Here is a 27,704-nt window from a genome sequence, read left to right as displayed (position 1 = left end):
TCGGCTGTGGTCAGGTGCTTCCAGGGTGCTGCATCAGCAAGTTTGCGGCACTGGAAGCTCATGGCAGGGAGAGTTTTTCTTCCTTCTACCGTCTGCGTGAGATGATGGGGCTTTCGAGAGAATTTAACACTTCTCTTTACCGTGCCCATGGTCTGTTCTTATCAAATTACGGTATTGCTTTGCACTGTTGTAACTATATGTTATAATTATGTGGTTTTTATCAGTTTTTCAGTCTTGTTTGTCTTGTGTTTCTGTGATATCATTCTGGAGGAACATTGTATTATTTCTTAACGAATGCATTACTAAATGACAATAAAAGAGGACTGCGTGTCCTCATAATCTAATCTAATAATCTAATTTACCACAGCTCAGCGTTCAACACAATCATACCCTCAGTTCGAGTCAACAAGCTCCTAAACCGGGGCCTCTCTACCTCCCTTTGCAACTAGATTGTTGACTTCCATGCTGGGAAACCACAGTCTCCGCAGATCAGAAATAACATCTCCTCCTTGCCGACAATCAACACTAGCACACCTCAAGGATGTATGCTTAGCCCACTGTTCTACTCTGTCGACACCCATGACTGTGTGGCTAGACGCAGCTCAAACACCATCTATAAAATGGCCGACACAACTATTGTTGGCAAAATTTCAGATGGTGATGAGGAGGCATAAAGGAACAAGGTAGATCAGCTAGTTGAGTGGTGTTGCAGTAACAATCTTGCACTCAACATCAATAAGACCAAGGAATTGATTGTGGACTTCAGAAAGGGGAAGCCAAGGGAATACACACTAGTCTTCATCAGGGGATCAGAAGTGGAAAGGGTGAGCAGTTTCAATTCTTGGATTTCAACATCGCTTAGGATCTATCCTGGGCCCAGCATAGTGATGCAATTACAAAGACAGTGGTTATATTTCATTAGGAGCTGCCCAGAATGACTGGAAGGCCAAGAATTTCCCTGTAGAAGTGGGATGCAGGGGATTCATTGCTACATCTATGACCAGTCTATTGAAGAAGATGGGGGTGATGGGTTACTCCCCCGAACAATCAAGTCCTTGTCAAATGCAGCAGAAGAAAGCAGCAATTGGATTTGGATTAAAAGGAAAGACAACAACTGGTCTGCAAGATGAAGACAGGAGGGTATGGAACTGAGGGGGGTGTATTTGGGACTCCAGGTAGCACCATCGAGCCCTCTGGAGACTCACAAATTTTACTGATGTGGAGAGCATTCCAACTTGTTGCATCACCACCTGATATTGAGGGACCACTGCGTGGGATCAGAAGAAGTTGTAGAAAGTTGTGAACTCAGCCAACTCTATCATGGCACTGGCCTCCTTAGCATCTAGGACCCTTTCAAAACGCAATGTCTCAATAAGTTAGCATCCATCATTAAGGACCCCCGTTACCCAGGGCATGCCCTCTTCCATTGCCTCCATCAAGCTGAAGACATACACACATTTCAGGAACAGCTTTTTCCCCCGATCAGATTTCTGAATGGACAGTGAACCCATAAACACTACCCCAGTAACTTTTCCTCCCTTTTTTCAGTACTTATTTAATTTAATTCTCTTTTTTATATATGCTTGTTGTAATTTATAGTTTTTATTATTATGTATTACAATGCACTACTCCCATAAAACAATACATTTCATGACATATGCCAGTGATATTAAACCTGATTCTGAACCCTGGTTAGGTCACATTTAGAGTACTTTGTTTAGTTCTGCTTGCCACCTAACGGGAAGATTAGACGGCTTTGCTGAAGGTGTAGTACCCCTGAAAGACATAAATACGCTACGTTCAGGCATTGGTCACTTTATAGAACGAGTACGACGTGTACTGCCCCTCCCCAGGCATGCGCAATCAATCCGGTGCTGAAGATCGAATGAGAGCCCTTACAAGTTGATGGCAGATTCATTGCTATAAAAAAAATCTTGCTTACTGATTCTCAGAATTTTCAACTGAACATATTTGCATGTTTTCAAGTAATATCCCTTTTCTTCTCTCAACAGGAAATGATACTCACATGAAATAAATTATTTTAATGTTTTTTAAAGATTATTTGAACAATTATTTATAAATAAATCGAACAGATTTCAACCTTGTCACAAAGGCACAGAGGAGGTTTACCAGGATGCTGCCTGGTTTGGTGTAAATGTATTATGAGGAGAGGTTAGACAAACTGGGGCTGTTTTCTCTTGAAAGACAGGGGCTAAAGGGAGATTTGAAAGAAGTCTATAAAATTATGCAAGGCATAGATAGTATGCTTTTCCCAGGATTAAAATGTCCATTACTAGAGGGCATGTATTTAATATGAGAGAAGAAAACTACAAAGGAGATATACAAAGCAAGGTTTGTATCAACAGCCAAAGTCTTGCAATGCACTGGCAGGGTGGCACTACAGGTACATCACATAGAAGCATTAAAGAAACTTTAATGCTTTTAGATACTTTTAGACAGGCACAGGAACATGCAGAGAAGGGAGGGATATGGTCAATTGGTTCGGCACAACATCATGGGCTGAAGGGCTTGATCCGTTCTACATTCTAAATTTTATGAATAGAGAAGCAAGCAAATCACAGCAATAACTAGATTAACAGGGATTAGTTGTGGGAGATCACAAGGAGATTATTTTCAGAGGATGGGGAATTGTAATCAATAGGATAGGTGGGAAATTAAAATACATTGGCGATTTCTGTGGTTTTTAAAAAAAATGGATTCAGCAACATTACACCTGGCCTGCCTGCAATGAATGATATTTGCTTCAACTACACTGCAGGCAAAGTTCTTTCACAAGGGTGTGGACAGAAAAATAGACCCAAGAGTTGGCACTGCATTTAGCAAATTCCCAATCAAATTCCGTCCAAGAGGAATGAGATTAAAATGTCAAATATAAACCAGAATGCAGAAATATCTTCTGTCCTTATTCATAATACTGTCATTGTATCTGGCTTAAGAGTGCTTCAAAGTAGTTCCTGCCTTTCCCGCCCCTGCCCTCATCACTGATTAGCTAAGTGGAAATGTGTAATCGAACTGGAAACTGATTCGATTTTGATTCTGAAGTAAGGCCTGTGGCTGAGAAAGCTTCAGCTGTTTAATCTTACTTGTCACTCAAGGACCTGGGGTACAAACTATTTTTGTGTATGGACATTTTGTGCATCAAACTGGAAGCAGCAGTCTCTTCCTCAATCTTCCCAACAAGGAACCCTATCACTCAATCATCACACTCCTCCCACACGTCATTCTCCTTCCTCAGTTCTCCAACCCCCACTCTTCATGGATATTACTGGCCCTCATTTCATGACCAAGGAAATTATCATGTAATACTGTCAACAGCCAGGAATCTGTTCTTCCTTCTCTCTCTATAGTTCACTTCTCAGGTATCGTAGCAGTTAGCACAAAGGTGTAGCTACCAGATCAGGATTCAATTCTTACCATTGGCTGTTAGGAGTTTTTATGTTCGCTGCATGTCCACAAGGGTTTCTTCTGGGTGTATCGGTTTCCTCACATACTCCAAAGATGTACAGATAGGGTTAGGGAGTTGTGGGCATGCCATGTTGACGTCAGAAGTATGGCAATACCTGCAGGCTACCCAGAACGTTTTTTGCGGATTTGATTTGATGTAAACGATGTGTTTCACTGTCTGTTTCAATGTAGATGTGACAATTTTTAAATCTTTTCTTCCCTAATTAAAACATAAATAAATCCTATTTTCGCTTTATAACCTCAGAATATTGTGAACCATCTAAAAGATGCGTATTTCTATTGCTTGATTGGGCTACCATTGCTGACGGAATGATTATATTCACATGCACATCTTCTTCCTAATCATGTTCATGAATGTGCAAGAAATGAGGAAGTAGAAATGGAACTGTAGCTTTAGGTTACTTTGTTTTATTTCAAATCAAAAAGTAGTATTTTTGTAGATGGAACATATGCATGAACAAATTCTGAGCATAAACATTTGCTGCGAATAAAGAAAACCAAGAGTACTCTACATGATACGACAAAAACGTGTTAATGAAATGAAGCTATCCTGATTACTAATGGAGTTTTTCCATGCCCTGACACAGAATCTAGCACACTAAGGACTTGTTAAGGGCTAAGGTAGATTCAAGTTATGAGCAGTATATATTTACAAGTGTCAACATCTATTCCGCAGGGGTACTGGTTTCACACTTTGGAAACAGACACATTATTTTTTTCAAAAAACTACATTCTAATATGTGCAAATAAAATAATACAATTTACATATTTATACTTAATGTTTGTTTATATCTTTTATGTCAATTTCCCTGTACAATGAATTCTGTTCCTTTTTGAAGACTTGTACTCCTTGTACTACAAGAGTTATTGCAAATGAATGAGTCTCAACATTCATTGAGAGCTATTCAATTATAATGGGCATCACAGCCATTTACTGTTATTTACTTGCTCAAGCAGAAAATTCCAGCAAAAAAGATGATCATTTTAGTCTGTAGCTGGACTCCTGGCTGACATTGCTTTCTTCCACCACAGTCCAAGTTCAAATACAACCATGGCCCAAGTCAGATTTGATATTTTCTGATTAATTCATAGGATAAGGATACTGAGCCCTCAAGTGTACAGATTCTGAAACAATTATATCATTGCACATCACAGGAAATGCTGGAGGAATTCGGCAGGCCGGGCAGCATCTATGGAAAAGAGTAAACAGTTGATGCATTGGGTTGAGATCCCTCAGTCCTGATGAAGGGTCTCAGTCCGAAATGTCAACTGTACTCTTTTCCATGTATGCTGCCTGGCCTGTTGAGTTCCTCTAGCATTTTGCCAGTGTTGCTTGGATTTCCAGCATCTGCAGATTTTCTATACTGTTGGTAATTTCACTGCACATAATTGCTACAACATTTTCTAGTATGATTTGAGGCAGATTTCTTTACAAGGGTAGTGAATCGGTTCTTATTTCCTTCGCATCCGCCATACCAGAATTGTTGACACACTTGCAGACCTTTGTCAAAGTACCACTTTAAGTCATAGTCCTAGCATCTTCCCATAACATCGTTCAAGGATCATATACCTGCAATAAAATGAAGAAATGGCATAACAGGATTGTTTTTCCCAGGATGAATGACTAGATTTTCTAATATTGCTGGGATCATTGCATCCACCCCCACCCAAGGACCATGAAATTTGTCACAAGAACATGCATCACACCAACTTAGCATTTTCTGCAGGGAATTTAGCACGTGTGAATGTGGTCAAATACCATTTTGTGTGTGCTGTAGCACCAGAACAGAATTCACTGGAATATTTATTTCATGCTAAATCACATACCAAAATTAAAATATAGAAAGGGAAACAAGAATGAGATTAAGAGATAAAGGCAAACATTGTATAACATATTTAAAATATGATGGAGTGAATGTTTTAAAGAGCATTGGAAAAGGAGTGCATGCAATTATCCCATTGCATTTACCATAAGGTGTGTCTGCTTCTGCTCCTTCTGCAGATATTTCAAGTTCTTCCTCAACGTCAACTAAATTGCAAAAAAACATACCTTCAGCGCTAGAAAAGATGCTTGGTGATAATTAAACTATCGTGTCATTAGAAATTCAGTTGCATAGTAGTACTGGTTTATTTTGTGAATATTCAACGCATTCCATTGACAAGTACTTTGGTAATGGACGTGGATAGTGAACCGACTACAGAACAACTAGGAAAAGCTTGAAAACAAATTTCTGATTCTGCATTTAACTCTACATGTAATTGTCTGATTTGATTATGACAAACTGATAACTTTGTTATTTTTATCATAAAATCCAGTACACTGTACTTATATAGCAACAGGGTCTCAAAGTTGCCACTGCAGCATTGGTTAAAATACATCAAGTTGAACAAAAATGTTTAATTTTTAAAAAGAACATACTTGTAATGCAACTTCAGTGACCCCAGAACATATTAAAGCATTTTTACAACCAGTTATGACCTTTCAGAAAGGCAGACACTTGTAACATAGGAACACAGGAGGTAAATTGTCAACCAATCTCCCTTCACACAGAAATTAGACTAAATGATTTGATGAGCCTGAACCAAAATCTTCTCTGCCCTTAATTAAAATAAGGTCCTTAAGGGTTAAGGAAAACAGTGAGAAGGTGGGAGAATGGGGATTAAAAAAATAATGACTGAATGACAGACCAAACTCAATAGGACAAATGGCCTAATTCTGCTCCTATATCTTTTGGTCTTATGTACACAGCATATTCTATGTCTATCTATAGAGAGCAGGGTGGAATTTTGAATAACATTCTCATTTATGTTGCCCTGTGGATTATCTGATGGTACTGCATTGTGGTCTCAAATATTATCCAAAAGTCTCGGATGTGATCCTTGAACTTCTGACACAGATTTCAATGAATTGTTACAATTCAATTCTGAATTTGATAGTTCATGCACATAGTCATTTCTGGAAGAAAGGCTCCAATACAAATGGACAGTCCCATAAGATACGCTAAGATTGATTGTGTTGGAGTTTTCCTGATGCCTTGGCCAGTCGAAAGCTTACAGCTGCTCCTGGTGGCATGAAATTCCAGTGGTCCTATTGCCTTTGGCTGACTACACTGCTGTAATTATAACATTGGCTGCTCAAATGCTTTTCTTCCAATACTATGTGTACATAAACTGTGCAAATATTATATTTTTAAATAACTTAGGGGGAAAAGAGCCTGCAAACATTGCATTGTAAAATGATATAACTTGTCTTGTTTCTCACCTCTGCCGCTCCATCCTGGAGTTGGGTAATTATTTGCCATAATTGTGGAATCATATCTGCTGTAAAACAAGCAATAATTACACAACTGGCATTAGAGTCTAAAAATAACTTGAATGGCCACATTTCTATGAACAGGAGTGGAACCCAGTATAACGTCTTATTACTGTTGCCCAACCACTTCAAGGCCCAATGTGGCATGTGTTTAGAGATGTTCTTATGCACACCGCTGTTCTAACACATGGCTATTTGAGTTACTATTCCCTCCCTGTCTGTTTGAAACAATCCGGCCATTCTCCTCTGATCTCTCTCAATAACAATGCATCTTTGTCCACAGAACTGCCGCTCACTGAATGATTTTTTTTTTATTTTTGCCGCGATTCTCTGTAAACTCTAGAGATTGCTGTGTGTGAAAATCCCAGAAGATCTGAAATTTAGATGCCATGATAACTTAGCAGTTAGCACGATGCTATTACAGCTCTGAGTGTCGGAATTGGAAGCTCAATCCCAGTGTACCTGTAAGGAGATTGACCTTCCACCCCGTGGAATGTGTGCCTCCTCCAGGAGGTCTGGTTTCCTCCAACAGTTTGAAGGCTGTTAGCAGGTCAATTTGTCATTGTAAATGATACTGTGATTAGGTTAGAGTTAAATCAGGGGTGGCTGGAAGGGCTGGAAGAGCCTATTTCACACTGTATCTCCAAATTAAAAAAACATTCTGAGATACCCCGTCTGGCATCAGCAATCATTTCATGGTCAAATTCATTTAGATCACATTTCTTCCCCATGTTTGGTCTGAACAACAGCTGAACCTTTTGACCATGTCTGCATGCGTTTATGCATTGAGTTGCTGCCACATGATTTGCTGATTGTGTATTTGCATTAACCAAAAGGTCTACCTACAAGTGTATCTAATAAAGAGGTCATGAGTTTATATTGAAGAATTAAGCATAAATTTAAAAACCAATGCCTTTTAAAACATACCTTATACGTCTAGTTAAAGTGTCGCATTCCTGCTTTAATTGTGGAGGAGGGTAGTCATTGATTTCAACTGTAAAAAGCAAATTTTAGTAAAATCAGCTTTTAAAAAAGTAAGCACATCAAAATCCCTAATGATTGTTTTTGAGTACATCAAAATTAAAGCCATCAGTGATGATTACATATATACAGTATTAGGATTAATTTTTTATGAAAACATCAGACTTGGCCCCAATCCCAGATATGCTGTATTTCCTTTTGTGACATCATGTGCAAGTGAAGTTTGCAGAAATAGATTCAGAACTGCAGGAGTGACATGCAAAGGAATAAACAGTGGAGGTTGTTATAAACATTGGAAAAGGTCAAAGATCTGGGAATGATTTATGAACAGGTGAAAATATTAAGGACAAGCAGGTAAATATAAAAGCTGAATATATAAAGTCCTATTCAGTTTCCCGCACTGAAGAATTTGCAGTCCAAAGACCTTTGTAAGTTACTTGAACCCGTAACATAGTCGAAGCAATGCAATTTATTGCACAATTTACCAAATTACAGACACACTTAATATTGATGATGTAATCTGTACCAATGGTTACATGAATTAATTGACATCAGTATTAATAGGTGGTCTAACTGGGATGTCTTAAGGTGATTAAAGATATCAGGTTGATAAAAAGGTCTCTCAGTTCACAAGTCTTAATCTTATAATTTAAACAGAACAGTTTAAGGACGTGTTCATGGAGTATTTTCTACATAAAGGCTGAAACAGATTTGTTTAGTATAAATTGCTAAATGATTCAGGAACAATTTCATAGGTTTTTTTCTATATTGCATTATACTGCTGACGCAAAGATAACAAATTTCACCACATATGCTGGTGATATTGAACCTGATTTTGATTCTGATTCTAGCATCCCTTCAAATCTCCTTAAAACATTTTGCAGAATTGGTTCGATCTTACAGCCATTGCTCCGAACATTCAGAGTCAGACTCACAATTGGGTTTATTTTCACCTTATATTAAGACAAGAAATTTGCTGTTTTGTGGCAGCAGTACAGTGCAAGGACAAAAATGATTGTAAATGACAACACAAATAGAAAGTGCAAAAAAGGAATAATGAAATCGTGTTTAGGATCCCTACAATGGCTGAGGGGATGAAGCTGTGTCTGAATCACTAAGAGTGGGTCTTCAGACTCCTGATGGTCATAAGAACAGGGCATTATAGCAGTGGAGAAGGTGGTACAATATCATTGACTACATGACTAGACTTTGGGCAAGTATTGCGAGCATGAAGATCAGGGCATTGAAATGTCCAGAACAATTTCCCAAAGGAGGCTAGTTAACCAAGAGAAAATACTTAGATTCTTACCAGGTATCTAAGAATCCACGAAAGTCAGAGGGTGAGCAAGCCCCATGACATCTTAAGAAGGTTGATGGAGATGTTACAATTTGTTTCTTTTATTTTTAACTTTCCTGTTTCTAACTGAAACTGGACAAGTTTTTTGAAAGTGCTGCTTTCTCAGATTTTTTTTGTTTATGATAGACTGCTTGAAGCTGAACACAAATATAATTTCAGACTACTTGCATCACATAGGAATTTGAAAAAACAAGAAATGAACTTTTATTGAATATAATGTGTTTAATTGCATGATGGTGCTGATGCTTTGCTATAGTTCAACTGAGCTAAAAAAAATTTTGTTGATGATTTTGATTTGTACTCAGTGCCTAAGGCTCCTCACTTAAGTGTCCAACAATAATCAGCTAGCACTGATGGATTCCACTTGCCCTGACACTGTTTCTCCGTGATTGCAATGTCTTGGTGAAACCTTTCACCATGCTCATTACTGACAGCTCTAAGAGTTGCAGGGAAGAAGTCTAAATAGGAAAGTAGAAAATGGATCTTTAGTGACATAAAACCATAAGACAAAGGAGCAGAAGTCAGCCATTCGGCCCATCAAGTCTGCTCCGCCATTTTATCATGAGCTGATGCATTCTCCCATTTAGTCACACTCCCCTGCCTTCTCACCATAAACTTTGATGCCCTGGCTACTCAGATACCCATCAATCTCTGCCTTAAATACATCCAATGACTTGGCCTCCACTGCTGCCCGTGGCAACAAATTCCATAGATTCACCACCCTCTGGCTAAAACTTAGGCACTGACATGTTGCACTTCATGGTTTTGTATGCTTGAAGCATGTTGTCAACCAGCTGTCTGCCTGTAGTTTGGTACGTTGTAGTTGCCAAGAGCATTTTCAACAACATCTTTGAATTCCTTTCATGCGATTTTTTCCGGTCCCACTAGAAATTCTTTAAATTGCCTGTTGTTGATGACCTGCTTGATATGTGGACCCACAAAATGCTTTCCTTAATCTTGGCATTGGTTATTCTATGAAACATCTGTCGCAAGTATCAAACTCCTTCACGGATATTTACAGCCTTTTTGAAACCCATCCTGCCATGCAGCATCTGCCCTGCCTAAGCATGCCCAGGTATGCCTGGACAAGGTGGAGAACTTTTCAGTTTACATTGTGGGCAACATTTTAATTGACTTAAATTATGAATTGAAATAACAAGTATAGGTGATTTTTTAAATAAAGTATGTGACAGGAAATTTCACAGTGATTTTCATGATCAGCAGTGCAAAATCCATAAGGTACACCTAAAAGTATTCGGGAAGCATAATCTTTGTTGTCCAGTGCAATTTGCAAAATGATTATTACCTTGACAATTTTATTTTCATCCTATCACAAATATTCCCTCTGATCTGTCCCCCCGCCCCCTTCCCTTCTCTACAACTTAACACATTCATTTCCTCTCTTTTATGAAGGAACTTCACCCCAAATCTCTGACCTCCTGACTACTTCCAGCTTTTTCTGTTTTTAGTCTTGGATTTCATGCATCTACTTTGCTACATTCCTCATGTGACAAAGCTGTGAACCAGGGAAAGCTACAGCTGGAAATCAGCATAATGATGGATCTGTTTAGTTCTTTATCTCTTGGTACCTATCATTGCACAAAAGGAAGCAGAAATTTGAAGTCTGCAAATCCAGAAAATTGAAAAAAATTATTTAAAAAAAATAAATTATTAAAGGTCTGGCTAATATAGAAGCAGGAATTTCTCTATGTGAATACGCAGTCAGTAACATCTCAATTTTTAAATTTAGTTTTATGTTAAGTGTAACTTACGTGTGAGACTTCTCAGGAAGGCCCGAGTGAACCTTTCGGCGTAAGTTATTTCAGAATCAAGTAGCTGACCAAGGTGAATGAAGTGTTGGTTAAAAGGAAAACTAACAGTCGTTTCCAGGTTGAATCTGCCAGTTTCCTTCCCAAGGAAAACTGTAAAGACCGCAAAACCTTTGCACCTTGCTTCCTCAGACACCATGCTTAGCTTTCGCATGCCAAGAGCACTTGTTCCTCCCGCAAGTATTACAAAAATCACTTTATGACGGCGTGCAACTGGGCTGCTGCTAAAAACATTATTCATGGTCCATTCAATAGCATGGCCAACCCTAGAGGGTCCATCTAACTTATTCAATGATTCTTTAATGTACTTCTTCATTATATTTTTGTTGTTGTACTTCAAAAACCCAAATTCCAGATTGACTGGTTTACGACCAGTACCAGGGACGTAATCTGCTGGTGAGTGTTGTACGATTGCCACCCTGGCATAATTACCACTGATAGCTGGTCTTCTTGAAATCACAAACATATCGAGCATTGAAGTGAGGAAATACTTAATTCTTTCAAAGTCCATTGTTTTCATATTGTGTGAACCATCAACAACAAAAGCCATGTCCATGTTGATTGAGATTGGAGGTGGGGAAATATTGTGTTGACATTGGGTCCTTGGTTGACACATATCTGAGAAGAAAGAAGAATGCTGAACGTTTAGATCTAAGGAATCTGCACAAATCAAGTACCTTTAATTTTATACTTAAACCACTTTCCTATTGTTTCATACCAACAATGCAGAAAAACATAACCTCAGTAAGTTGTTAAATTTTGATTTACTATACTGACAACTAAATACAGCTGAAGTCATACCGAAACAGAAGGTGCATGATCGGATTGTGCGTAACTGCTCCTGGACTACTCGCTGCTGTTTTGACAATGAAACTACTCGAAACCTTCTTGTATCATCAACCTTTCTCGGGAGGAAAGAAAGGACATTAAAATTTCAAAAAACAATAATCTCTACAAATTTAAGGTATACAAAATTAAGAGGGGTATAGATAGGGTAAACGCAAGCAGAGTTTTTCCACTGAGGTTGGATGAGTCTACAACCAGAGGTCATGGTTTAAGGGTGTAAGGTGAAGAATTTAAGGGGAACATGAGGGGCAACTTTTTCACTGAGAGGGTGATCAAAGAACACAACCTCAACTTATTTGGTCAAAGTCTCCTGACAGGATTCGTAATTAATTCTCTTTCCACCTCCGCAAGATTCCTTCAATGTTTGATCTTTCTATTTACTATAGTATGAAATTTCCTCAACATCACAATTCTTCTTCTCAAGCTTGTATATACTATTCTGGAAAATCTCTGGTTTTAGTTCAGCTCACACTATCTGATCCCACCATCTGATACAGTGGCTTCTGGTTAAATGGGGCATCATTTATTTGGGCAGCCACTTATTTGAGATGATTCTTAAAGAACAAAACCTAATCAAGAAAATAGCCATGATTCCCTTCATTTATTTGGGATTTTATAGTGCCTAATTGGGGCATGTTTCTCACACTCTGCATGCCACCTTAGCTGAACAGAGGAGCAGCTTTAGTAATAGACTAAAACAGCTGCACTGCTCCAAAACGCGCTATATGAGGCATTCTTACCCTCGGCCATTAGGCTATACAATGAGTCAAATTCAGACATTATTGCTTAGGTTGGCGGCTCAGAAGTAAATGTTTCTCAGAACGTCAGTAGAACTGCTTGTTGGTCTTTGAATATTGAATCAGAGTCTTGTCCTCCTTCATTCTCCAGAGCAGTGACATCATTTCCTTGGCTTAAAAAAAGTGCATGATATTGACATCATTTAGTGAATAATTAATTATATCACTCAACCATCAGGGACTTGAACCTCACTCAACTTCACTTGCTCCCACAACTTATGAACTGATTTTCAAGGACTCAGCATCTCATATTCTTGATATTTGTTTATTTATATTATTGTTGTTATTTCCTTCTTCTTCCTTTTGCATTTGCACATTTTGTTGTCTTTTGAACTCTGGTTGAGCTTCCTATTGCTGCAGTAATTAATTGATTTTATTATGGTTATTGGATATATTGAATATGCCTGCAAGAAAATGAATCCCAGGGTTGTATATGGTGACATTGATAATAAATTTACGTTGTATTTTAAACTTTGAGAAGGAAGAAAGACAGACTATTTTCTCAATGTAGAGAAAATTCAGAAATCAGAAGTGCAAAGGGACCTGTGAGCCCTCGTGCAGGATTCCCTAAAGGATAACTTGCAGGTTGAGCTGATGGTAAGGAAGGCAAATTCAGTGTTAGTATTCATTTTTTGAGTACTAGAATATGAAAGCAAATGTTCAATGCTAAGGCTTTATAGTGCATTGGTCAGACTGCATTTGGAGCACTGTGAGCTGTTTATAGACCCCCTATCAAAGAAAGGATTTTCTGGCATTGGAAAGGGTCCAGAGGAGGTTCACGAGAATGATTTCAAGATTGAACTGGTAATATATGAGGACTGTTTGAAGGCTCTAGGGCTCTTGTCCTGCACTCACTGGAGTTTAAAGAATGGGGGATGGGGGTGGCAGGGCAGATCACATTGAAACCTATCTAATATTGAATGGCCTAGATAGAATGGATGTAGAGAAAATGTTTCCAATAGTGGGGAGTCTAAGACTAGGGGGCACAGCCACAAAACAGAAGGACATCCCTTTGTAACAGAGATGAGGAGGAATTTGGTGAATCAGTGGAATTCAATGCCATAGGCAGCTGAGCCAAGTCATTGGGTATATTTAAAGTAGAGGTTTACAAGTTCTTGATTAGTAAGGGCATCGAAGGTTAGAGGGAGAAGGCAAGGGAATGAGGTTGAGAGGGATAATCAATCAGCCATGATGGAATGGCGGAACAAACTTGACGGGCTAAGTGGCCTGCTACTGTTCCTAGATGTAATGGTCTTTTTTACATCCTTTCATTGTGCTCCCATTGGCAGATGGGGTCAATGATAGAAAGAGGAATTTGCATTACAAGTGCAAGCATAGAAACTTTAAACAGGAAAATGTGATGGGGACCACGAATAAATGCGTCATTTGTAAAATATAGTAGATAGTATATTTTACCTGGAAGGCAAGCTGTATGTCAGGGACATCAGCAAAAGAAATGACAACCGGGGTGATGTCCAAGGCACTGAACTCGAGAGCTGCAGTCAAGATTGCTGACTTGTCTTCAGATGGTCCATTGGTAATAAAGACTGCTACTTTTCTGGTAAGCATGCCACCATGAGTATGCTTGAAAGTATTTCTTGCAACAAACCTCATTGCTGATCCAATATCCTGCCTTCTAGCTGACCGCTCATAAGCTAGATCCTGCAGTGATTGCAGAAGTTTCTTCTTATTCCTGTGTTCTGAGAACCGTATGAATGTTTTTGGTGTGGAGCTGTAGGTAAGAACTGCTACACGTGCTCCCTCTGGGCAAGTACTTCTGGCTATTTTAAGATCTTGCACCAATTCCACCATTATCCTCTTCATTCTGTTAAATACAGCTGGAGAAACATCTGAAGACAAATCCAATGCAAACACGAGGTCCAAAGGATAAACAGGGCACTCAGAGCTTTCTGAAATGAAAAATCATTCATTCCTTTAAGGTAGAAAAATAAAAATACACTTGCATTTGTGTAGCATGTTACATAGCCGCAAGACTGCTTTAAAACTAATTAAATACTTCTGAAATGTAATCACCGCTGTTCTAGAAAATCCAACAAGCAACTTGCAAGCAAGATCCCAAAAACTACAGGTAAAAAAATCAAAGAAAAAGCGCAGATGATGGAAATCTTAGATAGAAGAAAACAGAAACAGTCAGCAGGGTGGGCAATATCCGTGGTATAAACACCTTTCATTCAGAATTGAGGTCTTTGACGTAAACTGATAACTCTCTTTTTTGTTCCATAGATGCTGCCTCACTTGGTGAGTTTTTCCAGCATGCTCTGTTCTCCTTTCCCTATAAACTGCAATGTTGTTCTATAAATAGTTTAACAGTTAGATAATGCATTGGCCAGGGAAATGTCCTCTCTTTCAAATAGTTTCATAGCATCATAGAATCATGTTACATTGATCAAGTGGCCATTCAGCCCAATATGTCCATGCTGTGCAGAATAAGCCATGCAGTCACATTCACACAATTCTCCCCATTGACTGTGTACTTGCTTTCCCCAAACTGGCGATATTATTTGAAGGTGCTGGATGCTTCTTTCACCACTCTCGCAGTGAGTGCATTTCAAATCATAACCACTCTGCATGAAAGTATTTTGTCTCATTTTCCCCTATCCCCTTGAAATGGTCCTTGAGCTAACCAATAATGGAAACGCCCCTTTTCCACTTGTACTCTCTAAATCCATTATGACCTTGTACATCCTATTAAATCTCTTCTCAGCCCTCTTTGCTCCAAGGTAAAAAAAAAATCTCATTTCTACTAAAATCTGTGATCTCTAATATTCCATCATCAGGACTTTTATACTCTTCCTTAAATAATGTGACAAGAATGAGACTCCAGTGTGATGGCTTATCTTATAAAAGATTTAGGGTATCAGTCCAAATTCAAAGTTTCAAAGATTCATTTATTATCAAAGTATGTATGAAGTATACAACTCTGAGATTCATCTTCTCCAGATAGCAATGAAACACAGAAAACCACGGAAGTCAGGTTCAAAGAGAAACAGCAACCTCCCCTCTCCCCCACTGCACATAAAAAAAGAATGGCAACATGATCACCAACCACACCCCCCCCCCCCAAATCCCCTCACCCTGCACAAAATGCAACAAAAACAAGAAAATTTAGGCTTTCAACAGAGCAGCTCTCCCGTGTTAGAATAGAAGTATAATGACTTGATAAATGAATTGAAATAATGCCATTGCAAATTAAAAAAGAGCAAAAACACTCACTTGATGAACAGCAAGCTGGCAGGGGAAAATAAGAAAAAAGATCTAATTATTTCCTTTGAATATAAACTCTACATTACAAGTTAAAGACAATACATCCCTAGGGAGATGAACTTTAGTCACAAATACATCTTGCTTTCATCTAAGAATTATTTTACCCAGTTGTGTTCAGTGCACATAATATTACAGTATCTCACAAGAAAAACGTTGACAGGAAAATGATCACACTAGCTAAAATTCTTGTTGTGTGCCTGATGTCATGGAATAGTCTAAATAGTCTTTTTCTCTATTGTTTAGGATTGTATTTAAAGGAGCATTCAAAAGCCACTAAAACAAAAATTAAATGCGGTCATCTGGGAAGTTGATCACTTTTCTGCCTCAGTGTTTTAAAACTTTAGTAACATTAATGTAGTTATTACGAATAAGTATCAAATTATGTCTTTTCGAAGTCTTCTGTTGAGTAGTAATTAAAAGGAATTAATTTACTTTAAAAACATTGTAATGTATTGAAGAACTATGGAACTTACGGCAATTGTTTCGAATATATGTTAGGAGTTCACATGGCTGTAAAAGAGAAATGGATAATTCTGGATCTTTCAGATTTTCAAAAATTGATTTTTGGAAAGAACTTGCAGTTGACAGCATGCATAGAAATGACTTACGCTCATGGGTACTTTCCCTGGTGGTCCTTTTAAACCCTAAAACAGCAGAAAATTAAAACAATCTTTTGAAGTTTGGCATGATACATGCATGCATAGACTAACTCCATACTAATTCTAATAATTAAATGCTAATTCATCTCTAGACATTTTACCACTATCCTTCTGTTCTAATTTCCATCTCTCCTTCTAAATTTTATCTACAGCTATGTTTTCACTACCCCTTTAGATCTTGACCTCTTGGAACATCTGAACAATCCACCTAAATCAGTCCTCAGTAGAGGCCTCAGTTTTACCTCCTTTTGTCCCTGTCTTAATGAATGCCAAGCCCAGCATAACTTCGAACACCTAGTTCATTGCCTTTACCTCCATGACCGTATCTTTGGTCTTAAGTCTTCGTCCCCAATCTGTGAGCCATATTTTAAAATCTCCAGATTTTACAATCCAACGAGAGCCTGCCCTCAAGGTTAGTTCCCCATTAGTCATTGTTGACTGCCAATGAAACAACAACAACTGTCTTGATGGTCCACCTGTACTCACTGTAACCTAACCCTTCTGAACTTTTAGAAGTTTGCTAAGAAAATAAATCTATAAGACATTGGAGTAGAATTGGGCTATTTGGCCCATCCCTGCTGCACAATTCTATCATGGTTGATTTATTATCCCTCTCAACTCCATTCTCCTGCCTTTTCCGCATAACCTTTGAGGGCCTGACTAATCAAGAACCTATCAATTCCACTTTAAGTCTACCCAACAACTTGGCTTCTGCAGCTATCTGTGGCAATGAATTCCACAGATTCACCAAACTCTGGCTCAAGAAATTTCTCCTCATCTCTGTTATAAAAGGACATCTTTCTATTCTAAGACTGTGCCCTCTGATCCTAGACTCTCCCACGATAGGAAACATCCTCTCCACATCCACTCTATCTAGGCCTTTCAATATGTAATAGGTTTCAATTAAATCCCCCCTCATTCTTCTTTCTTTTCAAATCTTTTTATTGTTATATTATACAAAAGAAATAACATGAGTACATTGAAGTAACAATACTTACAATGCCTCAAAAAAGACATTATCTTAAAGGTTGAAAAAAATTGTGATAACAAGAAAAACCTACTGAGCAGAAAAAGTGAGAAAAAAAGAACCCATTAGGTGTACAACCCCGGAGACAAAAAGCTTCTAAAAATAAACATCAAACCACCAGCAAGAAAAGAAAATATACCAAAAAATTTACAATTAGATCAATTAGCTCAAATGATAATAATGTGCAAATGAGCCCCATCTTTTCTCAAAATCAAATAAAGGTTCAAAGGTTCGACTTCTAATTTTCTCCAAACTGAGACATAGCATCACTTGAGAGAAGCATTGTGATAAAGTCGGAGCTGATGTATCCTTCCACTTCAACAAGATGGCTCTCCTAGCTAAAAATGTAACAAATGCAATAACATGTTGGTCAGACACAGAAATACCATGAGTATTTTGAGGAGTTATTCCAAAATACCTTTTTAAAAAAAGGATCATCTAAGTTAGGACCATACAAATTAACCAAAACAACTTTTCTGTTACAGATCGTTCCTTTAACAATTAAAAATCTACCATTAGAATCTGATTCAATACCCTCTTGAATAAATATATTAGATTTAATAAAAGTAGACACGCCTTTTGTTTTACTCTGAGAAGTAGAGTGGAATTGCAAACCATTTCACCATCCAAAAAATCTATTTTGATCTCCCTCCCTGATATGTGTCTCTTGAGCAAAAATTATATCAGGTTGGAATCAATTAATAATTTTAAAAGTCTTTTTTCATTTAATAGGATGATTCCAACCATGTACATTCCAACTTATTATATTAATCCGTTTAAATACCATACTATAATTTTATTCTACTTTATATATGTGCACAGCACATACCAATACAGGATGATCAAAAATGGCGACGATGAAAAATACAACCAGATAGAAAATACGCATCCTCCAGAACCACTCACTGGGAAAAAGCCCTTAACTCTAATCTCACCCCCTTCCCGAAAACCCATGAAAAAGGCAAGCAATCTGTGATAGAGTTCAAAACCACTGACCACTCCATCTGTATTTTCTTTCCCTCCCCCCAGTTAGTAAAAAGAGTAGAATGACCTTGTAAAAAAGACAATAAAGTCTCAACAAAGAAAAGCATTTACATTCCATCATCTAATAAACAAGAAAGAACCAAAACAATATTATCTCTTGGAGAGGAAAACCAGCGCCATCTTTAAGTTTAACATCAACTCCTTGAAAAACTTTAAATTCAATTATAAAATGTTATAATAAAACAGAAAAAAATTAATAGTATATTTGACCCAGCTGAATTTTCAAAAATACTAATTAATAATATATATATATCTATATAAAACCCTATTAGTAGGAAAAAACTACCAATTAGCTGATTAAAAAAAGAAACAAAGAAAACTCAAATCAAGTATTAAATTAAAGGAACAAATCCTCTTATCTTCTTCTCTCAGTCGAATGTTCAGATGATCATTTAGACAGTCATACTTGAGCCGTAAATCTTCTTTCCAAAGGAAATCCAACAATATGCAATAATGAACAACTCTCCTTGTCTCCTTTAATTAGTCTCTCAATGAAATATACATATGACCTTCATAGATCTTCTTTCCAAAATACGAATAATTTGCAGATAGTCAAACAACCTTTCAGATAGTTCATTCAGTAGGGGCGTCAGTAACAGCGGTGGGTATAGCCTGAACAAAGTCCAGTGCAGCTTTTGGATCAAAAGAGGTAGGAGGAGGAGAATTAGCAGGAAAAACTTTAAGTCTTGTTGGGTACCTCAGAGAGGGAAAGAGTTTTTTATCATATGCCTGTTTCATTACCAGGGCAAATTTTGATCTTTGTTCCATTATCTCTCTTGGGTAATCTTCGTAGAAACGGAGCTCAGACTCCATAAATCTAAAAACTCTGTTTTCTTGCCTGTCGCATTATTTGAACTTTAATTTTAAAGTGATGAAGGCAAACCAGAACAGATCTTGATTTACTAGAATCCTTCAATTTTGAAGTAAACGTCCTGTGTGCCCTTTCTATAGCAGGCGGCTTTAATAAAATGATAGGAAATAAAGTGTGGAAAAGCTTACTAAAGTAAGCAGTTAAATCTCCATCTTCAGCTCCTTCTTGCAGCCCAACAATTCGTATATTCTTTCGGCGAGTCCTAGTTTACAGGTCTATAATCTTATTTTGATTTCTTTCCAAATAAGTTGTAGCTTCAGACAACTTTTGCTTAGTTATCTTCAATTTCTCTTCATGTGTAATAACTTGAGTTTCCTGGTCTTTAAGTTTTCCCAGAAATGACTTCATTTCGTTACTATTCTTTTCCAGTTGGTCTTTAATTGATCGATTCTGATTCTTGATTAAAATCAGTGTCCGAACGATATCTTCAGCCCACGATGGCATTTCATCAAATCTTTCCTTTTGCACCTTTCCTTTCCCATTACCTTTATCACTAGATTCAGGTAAATTCTTCCCACTTCTTGTAGACATAGACATATTGTTGCCCCTCAAGAATCAGCAAATAAAAATTTTAAATTCAAAGTTTAAACTAGAGGGAGAGAAAGAAAACTAAGAGCAACACAAAATTACAGCTACTCCATTTGCATACAGGGGCGGTCCTCCTCCCTCATTCTTCTGAACTCCAGTGTGTACAGGCCCAAAGCCATCAAACACTCCTCATACATTAACCCTTACTTTCTCAGTATCATCCTCGTGAACCTTCTCTGGACCCTCTTCAATGCCAGCACACCTTTTCCAAGGGACCCAAAACTGTTTGCAATATTCCAAATGCAGTGTGACCAATGCATTATGAGGCCTCAGCATCACATCCCTTTATATTGTAGTCCACTCAAAATGAATGCTAACATTGCATTTGCCTTCTTTACCACCGATTCAACCTGCAAGATAACCTTTAGGGAATCCCGGACAGAAACTTCCAAGTGCCTTTGCATCTCTGATTTCTGAATTTTCTCCCTATTTACAAAATAGTCTACAGCTTTATTCCTTCTACCAAAGTGCGTGGTCTTAAACTTTCCCACACTACATTCCATACACTATAAAGACCAATCCCCGCAACTTTTTCAGCTGTATCGGAAAGGGTGGAGTTGCTATATCATAGCAAACATCAGCTCTAAAATATCTCCTCATACTTCTGTCTGGACCCTCACCTACCACTGTATATCAGCATAGGGTCCATCATATGATTACTGACCATATTTCCTTATGAGATCTTCTTTGAATAACCTCAAGCCTCATGGTCATTCAACCCCAATAACAATTGGATAATCCTAGCAGAAATAATGTTTCAGTCTGCTCACATCCTACATAAATGAGTTATTTATACATTGACTCTATCCTTTCTCTCTTCAAGACGGCCTACCAAGGAGAGCTGCAGCAGTCAGATCTCAGGCACAGAGCCTGGCTCTTTGGCTTAGAACTGAAGAGAGGAAAGGAGAAGATCAGGAGAGCAAACAGGAAATTCTGTAGACAAGAAAGACTCTTCGATGATATATCGAAGTCTGAAACATCTCAAACTGGTCCAGAAGGTTCAGTTGCTTGGCATTCAGGATGAAATAGTAAATTGGATTCAACATCAGCCTCAAGGAAAAAGCCATAGAATGTTAGAAGACAGTTGTCCCTCTGACGGGAGGCCTATGAGTACTGGTGTGCCACAGGGATTGCTGTTGTGACTCTTGTTGTTTGTCATCTATATTAATGATTGGGTGATAGTGTGTTAAAATGGATCAGCACATTTGCAGATGACACCAAGAATGGAAGCATAGTGGATGGCAAGAAGCTAAAAAAAACTCACACCAGCTGTGAAAATGGGTTGAAAATGGCAGGTAGAATTTAAAGTTTTCAGGTGTGAAGTGTTGCAGTTTGGGAGGGAAAACCAGAATAATACTTGTAGAGTGAATGGCAGGGCACTGAGATGTGGATTAGAACAAAGCAGCCTGGGAGTGCAGATCCATGTTCCTTGAAAGTGACGTCACATGTACAGTACTCTGCAAAAGCCTTTGGCACCTATATGTAGTTAGGTTGCCTAACTCTCTCTTGAATTTGTCAATGAAGAACAGAGAGCAAATTAGTAAATCCAATGGGAGCAAAGGATGTTGAGAATGACAAGGGTGGCGTACCACAGGAGGGATGTGGGACAGGTGGCAGAAAAGGAGTACCAGTGCTGGGCGTTGGCGTGGGTGCAAACACATCCAGCCCTGAGATACCAGGCAAGATAATTTGATTCCAAACAATTGGTTTATTGATCATTACAGAATGTCTCTCTGGTGTTTCCTGCTCCTTCCCCCTTTTCCCAACCCTGATTCCCTCTCCTTGCCCCCTTTGCACTCTCAGTCTATGATAGAGACATATCAGAATCAGGTTTATCATCACTCACATGTCATTAAATTTGTTTTCTTTTGTGTCAGTAGTACAGTGCAATATTAAAACGACTACAGTCCTGTGCAAAAGTCTTAGGCATTTTTCCCTCTCTCTCTCTCTCTCTCTCTCCCTCCCTCTCTGTCCTGTATGCTTGTACATAAAGAGAGTTTTGGTCATAAAGAGAGTTTTGGCACATTGTCCTTCATAAATTAAAGCATGGGTGAATGTTCTGTTGAAGCTGTATAAGACATTGGTAAGGCCAGCTATAGTGTACTGTGTCTATTTCTGGTCACCTATAGGAATGATAGCAATAAGATTGAAAAAGTGCAGAGAAAATTATTTGAGTAGCTGAGGATCAGTTAGAACTTTATTCCCTGGATCACAGAAGAATGAGGGGGTATTTTATAGAGGTATACAGAACTACGAGGGATATAGAGAGGGTAAATGCATGCAGGTTTTTTCTCATCAGGTTGGGTGAGACAGACTAGAGGTCAAGGTTTTAGATGAAAGGTGAAATAGCTAAGGGAAGTCTGAGGGAGAACTACTTCACACTGGTATGAGTGTGGAATGAGCTGCCAGCAAAAGTGATAGATATGGGATGAATTGTATGATTTAACAGAAGTTTGGATAGATCCATTGATGAGTGGTATGGAGGGCTGTGATCTAGATGCAGGAAGATGGGACTAGGCAGAAAATCAGGCTGGCATGGACTAGATGGGCCAAAGAGCCAGCTTTTGTGCTGTAGTGCTCTATGACTCTATGTTGAGTCGCTCCTGTTTTTATCCTTTACTCCACAGGTGCCTCTGTCAACCAACCCATCTTCACTGTGGACATCTGAACCCACTGCATCTCCATTTCACATCAGGCTAGAAGGGGCTTTAACTTCTCCCAAACAGGCTGCCTCATTCATCCAGTTGAACTTACTATATGGAACAGCTTGTTCAATTCCACTCATTTTCTCCAGGTCAAAGGTGTAGCTATAGGAACTCAGATGAGTCCAAACTCCTTCTTGTAGGATATGTGTAGCAGTCCCTGCATTAGTCCTAATCAGGTCTTTTCTCTGACTATTTTTTCTGGTACATTAATACAGTCATTGGTGTTGCTTCCTGCATTTATAGAAAACTGGAGAAATTTATTATATTCATTACTAAAATCCACACTGTTCCCACTTTCATAAAGTCCATTTCTAATATTCCCTTCTTTTCTCAATAAATGTCATTTTTTCAGCTTAGATATCAATATTCATTACAAATCCACAAAATCCCACAGTTGTCCTGATGACACCTCCTCCTGCATTGTTTCCTGTAAGGATTCATTTCATTCTGCATTTCTGTCATATCTGTTTTGATTATAAGACTTTCTATGCAGGTGATTCTATGATTTTTTTTCCCTTAACATTACCATATTGATAGGGTTTTCAAGCATGTCTCTTTTAAACATAGATTCACATACTCATTCATAATACAAGAAGTTATTTGACTCCAAACAGAGCCAATCTAACAGTCCAGTTCCTCCTTATTCCTGCTGGAGTGCACAGCACTCTCCTTTTCATTCTTTTCCTATTTAGCAACACTAGGGGACAACTTACAGTAATCAATCGTGATATGTACTTATTCCTTGGTTGTTTACTAACTTGTTTTCCAAACACAATAGCTACCACTTGTAAGTTCAAAAACAGATGTAATAAAACTTCCAACTAACAGTTTGTTTAACTTCTAGTTGTAAACGGAAGTCAGTCTTCAGTTCTTAAAGTGTAAATGGAAAGCATTAAACAGCTTGAAGTTAAAAACACAGCTATGCAAACAAGGTTTGTATTTAGAAGATGGTCTTTCTTTGTATAAGCAGATGCTGGTCATGTCATAAGGAGCTGGCTGGCAACGGACCCAAGTGCAAAACACAGACACTGAAGTACTAGGGACAGGACTAGGATACAGGGTGAGGGCTAGGACATGGACACGAAAACCGGGAACCCGGAACAGGACTGGACAAGAGAGCTAGAAGCCAGGGCTTGGACTCCGAGCCAGAGACTGGACAAGGACCCAGAACCTTGGTCTTGCCTCTGGCTTGGACCCCAGAACTAGGCAAGGATGTGACTTGGCTGGCAGGCAGGACGAGGTGTGAGATCAGACACCTGAGGCAAGGCTTGAGGTGAGGCTTGAGGTCCGAGGCGAGGCTTGAGACCCGAGGCTTGGGGCAAGGCTTGAGACCCGAGGCTTGGGGCTTGGGGTCTTGAAGCTTAGCCTGGGGTGAGGCTCAGCTAGAGACTTGAGGCAAGGCTCGGCTAGAGACTTGAGGCGAGGCTCGGCTAGAGGCTTGGGGGCTTGAAGCTCCTCCTAGGCAGGGCGCGGTACTCCTGGGCAGGGCACGGTACTCCACCTAATGGAGGCAAGGGACAGGACCCATCGCAGGGTAGCGGCAATCTGGCCTGGCTTACTTGACGGAGGCAAGGGACAGGAGGGAAGCTAGGTACAGGGTGGCTCAAAGAACAAGACTTGAGGCGAGGCGAGGCGAGGCGAGGCGAGGCAAGGCAAGGCAAAGCAAAGCTTCAGGCGAGGAAACAGAAGGCGGAGAAGGGATACAAGGAGCAAGGACAAGAACAATCCAGCAGCCACGCCCTGGTCTCTGGAGGTATTTATGCAGCCAGCCCCAACGAGAAACAGCTGCCTCAATTAGTGCTCAAACAGGAACAGAAACAGGGTAGACAGGAAAACCTGGAGCAAGGTTTGATGGATCGGACCATGAACTGGAATGCGGATTTCACGGACAGGACCATGACAGGTCATTGAAATTGCTTTATTATTGCTCAAGAGTAGAGTACAAGACAATATGTTGTTTAATTTGAGTTGTTTCAAACAGATAAGCTGACCCTTACATTATTAGTTCAAGGAGGCTTGCAGAACTGATGTAATACCATTTAGCATATCAGTAACTAATGCATTTGTAGTTGCAAGGTTTATGGGTTCAAGGAAGTTAGCTTTATAATGTTATTTGTAAACTGTGAACATTGAGCTTATGTCTATCTCTCCAAAAATGCTTTTAGAGCATTTGTGTTAACGATATCTGAGGAACTATCATAAATGTGTGAAGTCATCCAAGTGGGAGAAAAATGGTACAAATGCAGAGAGCAGTTTAGGCTTCCTAGGAATGAGGAAAGGAACATCGAGAAGCTCTGAAAGGAACAAGGGGTGAACAAGAATCCATTCCTCCTGCTTTGGTTTCTGCAATAGACAACGTGTTCACATGCATTGTGTGTGTTTTAGTTTATAAGAATTGTACCTGTACTTTGGAACTCTTGTTCCATGTTTAGGCAGCTTTCTCAATAAATGTCACTATTTCAGCTTAACTATCAAAGTTAGCAAACTTTGGAAATAGTTGGTGTTTTATAAATGGTTTATAATTTGGGAATGTTTAAAATAGAAATCCTTTGAGTTTTAAATGTGCTTTAAAGTTATTGTTGGATTTAAATGTGTATTACTGAAAACAAATGAACTGTGTTAAAAGTCCTTTGTTAACTGGAAGTATCTTCTTGGTAGGGAGAGGGGACCCAACACCTGACCGTAAGACCATAAGACATAGGACCAGAATTATGCCATTTGGTCCATTGAATAAGCTCCGCCATTTTATCATGACTGATATATTTCCCTCTCAGCTCCAGTCTCCTGCCTTCTCCCCGTAAGTCTTCATGACCTGACCAATCAACAATTTTAAATGCGCCTTAAGTATACCTAATGACTTGGCCTCCACAGCCATCTGTGGCAACAAATTGAACAGATTCACCACTTTCTGGCTCAAGAAATTCCTCCTCATCTCCATTCTAAATGGACGTCCCTCTATTCTGAGGCCAATGTGCATGACCACATACTGTCCTCTCATCCGAGACTTCTCCAACATGGAGAAAGTGTCCTCTCCATCACCACTCTCTCAAGGCCTTTCAACATTGGATAGGTTTCATAGAACATAGAATAGTGCAGCACAGTACAGGCCCTTTGGCCCACAATGTTGTACCAACCCTTAAACCCTGCCTCCCAACTAACCCCCCACCTTAATTTCCTCTATGTACATGTCTAGTAGTCTCTTAAATTTCACTAGTGTATCTGCCTCCACCACTGACTCAGGCATTGCATTCCATGCACCAACCACTCTCTGAGTAAAAAACCTTCCTCTAATATCCCCCTTGAACTTCCCACCCTTTACCTTAAAGCCATGTCCTCTTGTATTGAGCAGTGGTGCCCTGGGGAAGAGGCGCTGGCTGTCCACTCTTATCTATTCCTCTTAATATTTTGTATACCTCTATCATGTGCTTCTCTCCAGAGAGTAAAGCCCTAGCTCCCTTAATCTCTGATCATAATGCATACTCTCTAAACCAGGCAGCATCCTGGTAAATCTCTTCTGCACCCTTTCCAATGCTTCCACATCCTTCCTCTAGTGAGGCAACCAGAACTGGACACAGTGCTCCAAGTGTGGCCTAACCAGAGTTTCATACAGCTGCATCATTACCTCATGACTCTTAAACTCTATTCCTCGACTTATGAAAGCTAACACCCCATAAGCTTTCTTAACTACCCTAGCTACCTGTGAGGTAACTTTCAGGGATCTGTGGACATGTACCCCCAGATCCCTCTGCTCCTCCACACTACCAAGTATCCTGTCATTTATTTTGTACTCTGCCTTGGAGTTTGTCCTTCCAAAGTGTACCACCTCACACTTCTCCGGGTTGAACTCTATCGGCCACTTCTCAGACCACTTCTGCATCCTATCAATGTCTCTCTGCAATCTTCGACAATCCTCTACACTAACCCCAACACCACCAATCTTTGTGTCATCTGCAAACTTTCCAACCCATCCTTCTACCCCACATGGAGGTCATTAATAAATATCACAAAAAGTAGAGGTCTCAGAACCGATCCTTGTGGGACACCACTAGTCACAACCCTCCAATCCAAATGTACTGCCTCCACCATGACCCTCTGCTTTCTGCAGGCAAGCCAATTCTGAATCCACCTGGCCAAACTTCCCTGGATCCCATGCCTTCTGACTTTCTGAATAAGCCTACCATGTGGAACCTTGTCAAGTGCCTTTCATTGAGATCCCCCCCTCATACTTCTGAATTTCAGTGAATACAGACCCAGAGCCATCAAACACTTCTCAAATGATAAAGTTTTCATTCCTGGAATCATTTGCATGAACCTCCTTTGAACCCTTTCCAATGTCAGCACAGTCTTTTTAAATAAGGGGCCCCAAAATGCTCATAATACTCTTTATAAAGCCTCAACATTATATCATTGTTTTCATATTCTAGTCCTCTCATAATGAATGCTAACATTGGATTTGCCTTCCTTACCGCAAATGCAACCTGAAAATTAACCTTTAGGAAATCATGCATGGGGACTCCCAAGTCCCTTTGCATTTCAGATTTTGAATTTTCTCTCCATTTAGAAAATAGTCTATACTGTTATTTCTTCTACCACTGTGCAGGACCACACACTTCCTGTCACTGTATTCCATCTGCCACTTATTTGCCAATTCTCTTAATCTGTCTAAGTCCTTCTGCAGCATCCCTGCATCCTCAACACTTCCTACCACCTTCACCTATCTTTGTATCATCTGAAAACCTGGCCACAAAACCATCAATTCCATTATCCAAATTATTGACATACAACATTAAAAGAAACAGCCTCAAGATAGACCTCTGTGGAACACCATTGGTCACCGGGAGCTAAACAGAAAAGGCTCCCTTTATTCCCACTCTTTGCCTCCTGCAATCTATTATTGCTCTATCTATGCTAGTATG

The 27,704-nt window shown here is 39.2% G+C and overlaps 1 protein-coding gene across 1 annotated transcript in view; it reads right to left on the bottom strand.

Moving 5' to 3' along the window:
* Positions 1-4,926: 4,926 nt before the first annotated feature.
* The window catches only part of LOC140212300 (collagen alpha-6(VI) chain-like), a 122,090-nt gene continuing 99,312 nt past the window's right edge, over positions 4,927-27,704 (bottom strand). Inside the window, exons 30-38 of the mRNA XM_072283004.1 lie at positions 16,503-16,538; positions 16,368-16,404; positions 14,026-14,519; positions 11,768-11,867; positions 10,910-11,584; positions 7,727-7,793; positions 6,749-6,807; positions 5,456-5,515; positions 4,927-5,056 (exon numbers count right to left, since the gene is read on the bottom strand). Coding sequence (XP_072139105.1) covers positions 5,049-5,056; positions 5,456-5,515; positions 6,749-6,807; positions 7,727-7,793; positions 10,910-11,584; positions 11,768-11,867; positions 14,026-14,519; positions 16,368-16,404; positions 16,503-16,538 — 1,536 coding nt within the window. The 3' untranslated portion in view covers positions 4,927-5,048. The remainder of the gene's footprint in view (positions 5,057-5,455; positions 5,516-6,748; positions 6,808-7,726; positions 7,794-10,909; positions 11,585-11,767; positions 11,868-14,025; positions 14,520-16,367; positions 16,405-16,502; positions 16,539-27,704) is intronic.

Source organism: Mobula birostris, chromosome 19 (assembly GCF_030028105.1).
Source record: "Mobula birostris isolate sMobBir1 chromosome 19, sMobBir1.hap1, whole genome shotgun sequence".
In the NCBI taxonomy this organism is placed as follows: Eukaryota; Metazoa; Chordata; class Chondrichthyes; order Myliobatiformes; family Myliobatidae; genus Mobula; species Mobula birostris.
This window is presented reverse-complemented; position numbering and strand designations above follow the sequence as displayed.